The following is a 10,528-nucleotide window of genomic DNA, read 5'->3' as shown; positions in this document are numbered from 1 at the left end:
TCTCACTCTTCACTCCTCTGACAATGAAGATTTAAATGTCTCTGGGAAGATTCAGGAAGCTGCAGAAGTTTAGTCCAAGTATCCTGGAAGTGAGACACTGAACCACTTTGTTTAAAGTCTAAAGTTTCCTGGAAGTAAAACAAGGGAATGAGTTCATTAAAATACACCTACACACTCAAGCACAATCAAACACACACACACACACACACACACACACACACACACACACACACACACACACACACACACACACACACACACACACACACACACACACACACACACATACACACATACACTGATTCATACAACATGTTTCGGTCTGAGCCCAGAGCCCATAAAGGAAGACTGAAGGGCTGCAAAGCTTTCAAACCCAAAGTCATTTCCAAGAATGAATGTGTGTGCTCGTGTTTTTGCCTGTGTGTTGATGGGGGATGGTAAATTAGGTTAAAGAGGTGCTGCAGGGAACACAGCCAACCAGCCTCACAACCCTGTCCACACATACACACCCTCACACACACACACAAACCTGCAACTTGGTGTATACTACATGGAAAACTTTGAAAACTGGACAAGTTTTTCAACTTTTGCTGTTCTCACTCTTCATGACTGCAGAATGAGAACAAAGAGAAAAAAATAAATATGTATAATACAGACTACTGAAAACCGATGTCAGATAGAAATCTTACTTCCTCTTGTTACAAACAACTTGAAACATACAATCTTCTCCTCAAAGGTCAAAGGTCAAATCAGAACTGTGGACAGAAAAAGGAGCACTGCATGAAATACTTGTTTCATTTTGCAGTTTTTTGTTTATAGCAGGGTAAAAAAGCAATCACCAGAGCATTAATCTGGTACAAACAGTAACATTTAGATGGACTGAAATATGTCAACCCTCAAAAACTGACTCAAACTGGAAGTCTGGTTATCAATATTACTTGACTTTGATTGAGCCCAAACTAAATCAACTAAAAAGCTGAGTCCACACATGGCCAGGTATCTGGGAAATCATTTCTGTAAACCTAGGCCAGTTATCCACACAAAACAGCCTTCTTACAACACAAAAAATGATGTTTTCTGAAAAACTTTGGCAAAAGTGAAGGTTTGGAAAACTCCAGTGTTGTGGTTTCACGTGTACATTGGGAAAGAGAGTTTTTGGTTCTTAAACATAACAGCTGAATGACGGAGTTCATTCTGATTGGCTGACGCAGGTTTCACGTCTGAAAAGCACTGCCAGATATGGGTTTGGCATGCTTTGAGCTACACTTATTAGGGGATTTGCCCGGTAACGTGTACAAAAGTATTTTTAAAAAGGAATAAGTGGGGATATTGGTTTTTGAAAATTCCTGGCTACATGTGTACAAGGGCTAAATGACTTTACTCTATGTCGTTCTCTTGCCTTCAAAAGTGCTGGGATTAAAACTCATTAGTTCACTTACCATGAGCCTGAAATCTTCTGCAGCTCAGCTGGGAAAGAGAGACAGAGTGTGTGTGCACTCAGGTAACTGGCTAACAACAGAAAGGTGTGAGTCATAACAGTGATACAGAGCTATGTGGTTAGCAGGTGAGGGTGTGGGTTGGGATCCTGACAAACTGCTGCAGGGCAACTTAAAAGAGGAGTAATCCTTCAAGCTGAGGGTTGTGTGTCGAAAGTTGCTGCAGAGTTATCCAAACTTTGCAAATCTGATGTTTGTTTATCCTTACAAACACTTACACACATACATAGAAATACTTGCACACTGTTTTTTCCTCTGTGTGAAGTAATCAAACAACAGATGAAGTCTGAACAGGTAAATAAAGTCTTCACCTCAATGACTGTTGGTCTACATTCATGACAGTTACCACAAATCAGATGAATCATCTGTGTTTATGTGGTGATTTATCTGAAGGATGACAGTGATTTATGATCTGCACTGCTTGTGCTCTCTCTGTCACACACACACACACACACACACACACACACACACACACACACACACCACACACACACACACACACACACACACACACACACACACACACACACAAGGGGGAAAAAAGGCGGACAAGCAACAGAGAGAGCTTTAGACTGCTTACATTCACACAATAAAAAAAAGTTTCAGACATCCATATGAGCAACACTAAATTATTGACAGATCTGTTTTCATTCAAATAGAAGAAACAGCCAATCAGGCTCAAGCTTTACATCTGTAACAGGAAGCAAATGGAACAGCAAGTCCAAACAGTGGGGGACAGCGACACCCAGTGGAGGGATTCTTTCTCATGCTCTCAAACTAGGATGTCAGCTCAGAGGAGGTAAAGTTGTTTAATTATTTCTCTATCAAATTAACATTAGGATACACACATTTTTTAATATTTGATCAATGTTGAGAGTTTCTCTTTTTTTGTTTTTTTATTTGGTCTTTTTAACTTTAGTAGATCTTTTGCAAGAAAAGTACACCATAGATACAGGATTTTGAGTTTATTTGGTGTGGATCTAAAACATTGAGAAATTAAACAGTACATTAAACCTGTGATGAGCTTGCTGATATACCTCAAGCATTAAGTAGAGCATTCTTTACTTTTCTTTATGGAGAATAACTTTCAAGAGATGGAGAGATGCTGCCCCCTCCTGACACTACAGCCAAAGTACTGCTGAGGAGTCTGCAACATAAATAGTACTAGGTATATCATACATGTTTTCACAGCATGATATTTTGTTTTCAACTTTTACTCAATATAGTTAAACAGAAAGTATTTCAATTGATGGAGTGTATGTATGTTCTTACAGATATGTGAGCTTTGAACATGGAAATACAACATATCAATAAGATATATTACATTTACTCTTCATACAAGACATATTTGCTTCTAAATGTTTTCCTGTAACAGTTCTATCATCATTTTTTTCACAATGGGGTCTTAGTCATTTGAATCTTTTATTGTCACACTAAGCAACAGGAGGACTTATTCTTTACATTTATACCGTAAGATAAAACTCAGTATTTACATGAATAAAGGCCACAGGCTCGTCATACCTCCTGGAGTACAACACCAAAAAACTGCTCCAGGTGAGGCTCGAACTCACAACCTCGGCATTGCTCTACAATGTACTGTCATATAAGTACCGCGCGCTAACCGATTGCGCCACTGGAGCTCACTGTTGACGAGCTGCAGATCAGTTTATGAATCTAGGACCACAAGTCTACTCAATATGCATATAGTTGGTACAACATTGCAACAATTACGCTAATACGATTCGCTTGTACTCGTTATCCAGGGGCAAAACACAATGATGGACCCACTAATCGTCTGTGTCGCACCACTTGCTGCTCAGAACGCTTTTACAACGTGTAAAATCGATTTTGATTCAGACAGCGCAGGTAATATTAACACAGAAACCCGAATAGTACATAAAATCCATTTATAATTATACGTAAGCAGTTTCTTTGTAGTTTTCAGACGTCTTGCCTCGAACAAGTTATAATTATTTAGGTTTAAAGTCTATTTCTCCTCACCGCGGCAAGCCGTTCGATTCAAGAGGTGAAGCTGTGATGTACTTCCGGGTACTTCTGCCGCCGCCATGCACAACCTTTTTTTACAGTCTATGTGCACAACCCATAGACCGAACAGGGACCCTGAATAATGCTAGATCACATGCCCCCCTCTTAAGCACTTTTGCAAGATAAATTGAAAATCAACAGAAAACCGAAATAATATTTGCATATTGGAAATTATGAGCCTATATTTTGCCGTTAGTCAAGTGTGTTTTGTGAGCAGTATACACACTAAACATAGATTAAAAAATAAAAAAATAAAACTCCTCTTTATGTTTAAAATTTATAACTTTGAGTGAAAGAGACACTAATTTCTCCCTCTGAGAAGATTCTTGCTTTAAGTTCCATAAAGCCTCTCAGCTACCACCAAACACCCTTTCCAAACACTATGCTCCCAATTTTCTGACTGAACAATAACCTAAAAGGTTCATGTCAATCTACTGTCTTGCTTTTTTAAGTAAGTGATAAGCACCTCAGTAAACTTGAAAATATTATTTCTTGCAACATTTATCCTGATGGTGGCGCTTTTGTATATCTGATAGGATTTATTGACCTACAGGCAAAGTTTTCTATACATAAACAAAAGTTCATTCAAAATAACTATAGCATCACCTTTTCTCCCCTCCTGGTGAACAAAAACTCTTCTTAATCAGAATGTCAATCTCCTTTCTTTTTATCTTTAATGAACCCTACATAGTGAGGAGAGTACAGGTCAACTTAAAAAGTCTGCAAACCTTGTCCTTGTCGTCTCTTTATAAGATATATTCCTTTGGATGTAAATTAAATGGGTGCAACTTTATCTTATCTATTGGTGTTAAAATACAAAAAAATATCAAAAGACAGCAAAGGGTAAGAAAAAAAATCTCGTGAACATTCTGCATCTCAAGCTGACCTCACCTGACTTTACCTAAGCCCATGTGGAGCCATTCAATCAGAGCAAACAGCCTGCTTCTGCTCTGTTCAGGCACCATCTCAATTTGCTCTCATCTCCTGATCATTATGTGCTGTTTTTTGTATTACATTTTACAATTCTGATCCCTCGAATTTCAAATCTTATCAAACCTCATATTAATCAATTGTTGTGTCTCATTTTATGCAGACTTGAATCATCACATCAAGATCTCTTTTATTACTCATCTCTATTTGAATTTATCTCATCCGCTCTGTCTCATTCTTCAAAGCTTATTTCCATCTCCATGCTTCTTTTTTTTCTCCCTGACCTGTATGAATAGAAACCTTATCACTGATGTAGACTCTGCTAATTTGCCTATACAAACTTGCTTCACAGACTTTCAGAATAAAGCACACACAAACTGTTGTAGAGAACAATGTATGTATGTGTTAGAGGGAGAAAGAGAGCTTGGTGACCTGATGGTCACTGACTCTGCAGAGCTGAAGGAGTGTTTGTTCGAAGCCTGGACTCTGATCTGCTCAGTTAACTGTTTTATTAGAGAACACACAAAGCAAACACTCAGGGGCACTCACATCTGCTCACACACACTTTATAATTACACAGATCTGGATTGTATTTATACAGTGTATAAATGTGTGTCTGCTGTCATATTTTTAATTAATAGTTAATAAAGACATTTAATATATCTTACATTTCTTATCTGCCAAGAGTTTCAAGAATTTTGATGAAAAGGTTAGCAAAGGCTTTGAAATACAAATTGAACATGTTAGGGATAATGTTGAGAGGAAGAGTTCTTCTCTCAAGAAATTAGCACATATACTTAGTAGGTATCTGTGCTAAGTTCTTGACTCTGATTGGTCAAAACCATCAATGACATTTATTGATTGTGCAAGTGATTAATTATCAGATGCAAAAACAACAACAGGAACAATGTGTTCACACAAGTAATGTAAAATTAGTCTATGTAAGAGAAGCCCTACCACATTTCCCATCCCCTTGTTGACGCTGTGGTAAAATCATTCTTGCTAGCATTCTGAACAAATGCAAGCACAAAAGTGAGAGAAGCCTGAGGAGCTGCTGAATCTCTGATAAGGAAAACAGTAGCAGCACCCTGTCCTGCTATCCAGACAACAGCAGTAGATATGATGATAGCATCTAGTTGTGGATCTCTTCAGATCAACTTAAAACATAAACAGCAGTGATAATAACATCTGAAACTTTCACTTTAATGTAAGACTGTCGCTCAAGGAGGCTGAAGAGCATTGGCATATAAGTATATCCAGAGGCAACATTGACGAGTCTGTTTTTTAAGCTGAATGATTTGTTTTTTATTTTATTTTATTTTAACTGATAAAACCATTTTTAAATTAACATTTCTGTCAACTTCATCATGTCTTTAGTTGGTAGCCAGGTCATAAGTAGTGCTATAATGATGTTATTGTTTTCCAGTGACTGGTAATCTGATGAATTAATATTTCAAACAATTTCATTACCATTACCGACAGTGAAATTGTGGCACATTATAATGCACTGAACTCTAACAGCTGTTTTCAAACCAGGCTTGCTCGGCCAGGCACAGATAGGGAGCTGCAAATCAAATGTATATATATTTTTTCTGATTGTTCCTTCTTTAGTGAGGAGAGGCTGACAGATAGGTGATGATGACTGACTAAAAGTAGAGTACAATTTCATTGTCAACCATTCAGTGCACAAGTTCAGGTAGGTGGGAGTTGTTGGTGCAAATATCGACACTCCTCAAACAGCCACTTAAGAGATCTAGATGCAACGATGAAGAGTCTGGAGCAGTCTGTCAAGTTACTTACTGTGACGTGGACCATCTGTTTCTGAAACTGAGTTTTGAAGCAAAACCTCAATAGGGGCCATATTGGAAATCTTGTCAATCAGCTGAGCTCTGCCTCTGAACATTCCTTGCCTCTGCAAACACAAGATCTTAATTTTAAACTGCCATGTTAAAATATAGTAACCACAGTGTATGCAGTCAGAGAAATTAGCTATTCAAACAGGAGACTTCTTTTTTGTACCATTCTGTAAATATGATCTGTTGTGCCGTGAAAATGGCTTTTTTGACTCATTAGCACTTCTGCATTTCCTCCTATTTCTAAACCAGAGGTTGTCACTTGGTTCAAACTGGTGTTTTCAAGATGGAAGTACACAGATTACTTAAACATTGTTGATGTAAAAAACAAGACCATATGTGTGTAGTGTACATTATGCCCCAGAACAAAACTCTGTCAAAAATCCAAATTCTTTTACATGCTTAAAAGTTTTTCATAAAGTAACACAGTAATTATTTTTCCAAGTAAATATTTACATTTATGAAGGAGTAATTCAGTTACTGATTCAAATATTCTAATGGGAAAGTAATGAGTAACTGTAACTAATTATTTTTTTAAAGTAATTTTCCCAACACTGGAAATAAGCAGGATTATGTTTTGTGTGTACATGGTAAAAGCTCCTTCCAGGAAAATTGGTTTGTTCTGAATGTGTCATAAGAAATCGATTTTTATTGTAAGTGTAAAACTAACAATGAAAGACATCAAATAAAAAAAGATTCATTTACAGCTTCAAATAGTATAACGCTGTACACATATTTCAAAGGCTCAAAAGAAACAAACTGTATCTAGGGATGTCTGGGCACAGGAATGTTTTACAAAGCCCCCAAAGGAAAACAAAGTCAGATACACACCAACAAAGAAATACTCGTAAGATTTTAATTAAGCATTAAACTGGTTGTACACATTTAAGATCCACCGTATGTTAAATATTTGGTGGTTCTGTCAGTAAAGGTGTGCGAAGACTCTTTTTTTCAGCTTCACTGTCACACCCCACTACTGCCTGACACTGATAACAGACTCACACACCCCAGCTGTGACCTAATGTATGCTTAACACCAATATTAATCTGCCAGATCAATACTTTAACTGGGTATACACACTCACACACATATTTCCTCAAGGCACTACGGGTTTTTGCTTCCTGGGGCGTCCTCCTGATCACAGCTTCACGCGCACACATCACTGTGTCACTGTGATAACATGAAGCTGCTTAATGTTTAGCCCAGGGCACACACTCACACACACACACACACACACACACTGACACATGGACATACACACACTCACACGAGGAAGCAAAGGGATTACAGACACACACTGACACACATGCAGCTCCGGGATGGAGGCAAGAAAAGTTCCTGTGAGGAGAGCAGCAGGTGATAGTAAAACAGGTGAGAGTTAATTATCTCCATTAATAATGAATGTCCATGGAATATTGTGGTTATTTATTTATTTATTTATTTTTACTAATGTAAAGACTGCAAAGCAATAAACTGTGAGGAAGTGTCAGATTATAATTGTGATTTTTTTTAGGTATCTGTCTCATTAACATCTATATCTACTAAATGATAAAACAGGATTGAATGAGCAATAAACTTTTATTTAAACTGATTCAGAAAAGTTTGTATTAATCAAATTTTCATTCAGCAAGCCAATGTCAATTTTCAAGAATTTCATCTTTTGTGTGCATAATACCTGTAATTAATTTTTTACACATTTTCTTTAACGTGTAAACAGTCTCCTGTAAGTGTCAACATGGTGTATACTTCCAGTTTGACAAGTTGCTATCATTCGTGTCACTGGATCCTGATAACGTGGAGTCAGTCAGGTGGTGATCCGCAGCAGGGTGGACATTAACTCTATTATTTTGAGTGAATAATTGAATTAAAAGGACAGATAGTTGATTTGGATTAAAATGAATAGCTCTATTTTCGAGTGCAGGGTGAAAACCTGCCAAAGATTATCCGCTGGTTTGCTAATCTGTTATTAGCCAGTTAATCCACATTAGAGTGCCTGCGCAGAGGAAGAGGGACCTAACGGGACTGTAGAAACTCTTGAGCTGTGTGTGTGTGTGTGTGTGTGTGTGTGTGTGTGTGTGTGTGTGTGTGTGTGTGTGTGTGTGTGTGTGTGTGTGTGTGTGTGTGTGTGTGTGTGTGTGTGTGTGTGTCCTGGTATCTGCGTGTCTATTTTGATTAAGAACTCTAGTTAATACAGTGATAAAACAAGTAGCAGTTATGCTTGACATATTTTTGTGGTAGAAGGAGAAATGGCATAAACAACACAGAGCAGAAGTGCAGTCATCACAGACCTTTCTGCTGAAGAAGCAAAAATCCCCAATGATGATGCTTAAGTTAGAGACAAGCTTGTTTGTCCTTGTGAGGTGGTTCATGCACGGAGACGCAACTGTGTACTGTGGAGGAGACAATAAGTCTGAAAGAATATGTAGATATGGACAATATCTGGGAGAGGGACCTTGATTACCATGGCAACCCTGCTTAACTTTACTTACCACCTTGGGAGGTCACCATGCAGGCTGACCTGAGGTAGAACCTTTCAAGCATCAGTGACACCTTAACCCTAGAGTGCAGAAGTCCCATCACAACCTTCAATTCTTTATATGACAGGTAAAGATGAGATTTTGATGTCAAATTCTGAATGATGTTTGTGCACATCAGAAATATCTGGAGATTTTTTATCTGTAAAAAAAAAAAATGCTGGTTAGTCATCTCCAATATTAAGCTGGTACATCTATTATAGAGGGGTAATGTGCTTTCTTTTAGGCTTTATACTGTCTTTCTGGTAACCCTGGAGTAGCTTTACATAATTTACGTCTCAAAAAAAAAAAATCACATTGGTTTGCTAGAAAACACGTATTTTGGTCTATCAGAGGCATTACATTAAGCTACAGTCTCTTTAAGGCTTCCTCCACTCTGACTGGTCAGCCCTCTGGAGGTCTGTCAGGGGGGCTATGGGCAGACTTGCTGTATGACGCCTGCCCCTCTAGCCTGTCATGAATCAGTCAGGAGATCCTGCTGCTATGACCTTATAATATCAGCAAGTCTAGTATAGATCTTATGTAGATCTCATGTAGATCTTGTGTTGTTTTTAGAAGTCCGTTCTACAGTCTACAACATATAAATACGTAGCACTTCAAAAATGTGCTTGTTTAGCGTAAACATCCAACATTGTTAATTTTTATTCATGTTTAGAGTACTGAGAAATGATAATGCGAGCTAATGAAACTGTACCATTACTGTTTTTTATGTTGTAGCCTCTGGAGCTAAAAATTGTGCTGCATCATGGCCATGTAATGATGATGATGATGCTGAAGGAGGTCGTCCTCTGCCTGCAGTTCTGCGTCTCTACGTGTACGCTCTGCACGGCTGTCTGTGTGAGGTGGTCTTCACCGCAGTGTGGGACGGGGTCAGCTCTGGAGACGTGAGGCTGGGGGGACACAGCAGTCTGTGGGCACTGCCAATGTACGCCTCTGCAATCTTCGTGATGGAGTATCTGAGCAGCCGCCTGCTGGCCCAGGGTCAGCATCTGACTATCCGTCTGACCACTTACACTCTGTTCATCTACCTTTGGGAATTCAGCTGGGGGGTGGGGCTCAGGCTCCTGGGGGCGTGTCCCTGGGACTACTCAGGCTTCAGGTTCAACCTGGGAGGACTTGTGACTTTGGAATATGCTGTGTTCTGGGCCATAGCAGCATTTATCGCAGAGCATCATGTGATCAGGAACACACTGAGGATGAGGCTGAAGAACTGATCTGACATCAGTTTGACTGCTGAGCCTCTCAGTGGAAACACACACAGCAACAATACGCTGAAGAGAGCTTTTCTTAACGTTTAAGTTTGTCATTTTTGGAGTTGCCATCTTGATTTTGGAACCAGAGAAGACCATATTTGGAAAAAGGATGACACATTTCTGAATCTCTTTAATCTTTGAAAGGTTATCATAGTAGCGTGTCATCACACGTAGTCCAACCCTAACCAAATATTGGAAAAAAAAAATCATGGTATATTTGAAAGTTAAAGTTTGTAATTTTGTTTCTCTTTTTTGGCAACTCGTAGACTTGCCCCCAAATGGCCACAAGCAATACAGAAGTGACTTTGATGTCAGAAAAAAAACCTTTTAATTCTGTGACAGTGTTTCATCATGTTTCAACATGTCATCTCTTGTTCTCTCACTTCTGTTTCCAGCAAAAAAAAAAAAAAATCCTA

General features: G+C 38.6%; 1 protein-coding gene and 1 non-coding gene across 2 annotated transcripts; one reads left to right on the top strand and one right to left on the bottom strand.

Annotated features, from left to right (window-relative positions):
* Positions 1-1,997: 1,997 nt before the first annotated feature.
* LOC141794702 (transmembrane protein 229B-like) lies at positions 1,998-10,073 on the top strand (the record flags this gene model as incomplete). Its single annotated transcript, XM_074675122.1, has 3 exons — positions 1,998-2,019; positions 7,625-7,696; positions 9,577-10,073. Coding segments are annotated over 3 exons (591 nt in total), but the record flags the coding sequence as incomplete, so codon positions are not given.
* On the bottom strand, positions 3,043-3,136 carry trnai-uau (transfer RNA isoleucine (anticodon UAU)). The gene is made up of 2 exons: positions 3,099-3,136; positions 3,043-3,078 (listed from the first exon to the last, which is right to left on the bottom strand). It is a non-coding gene; the product is annotated as a tRNA-Ile (tRNA).
* Positions 10,074-10,528: the final 455 nt, after the last annotated feature.

This window comes from Halichoeres trimaculatus, unplaced genomic scaffold (genome assembly GCF_033239565.1).
Source record: "Halichoeres trimaculatus isolate MK-OKI-2021-1 unplaced genomic scaffold, fHalTri1.1 fHalTri1_scaffold_8, whole genome shotgun sequence".
Classification (NCBI taxonomy): domain Eukaryota; kingdom Metazoa; phylum Chordata; class Actinopteri; order Labriformes; family Labridae; genus Halichoeres; species Halichoeres trimaculatus.
This window is presented reverse-complemented; position numbering and strand designations above follow the sequence as displayed.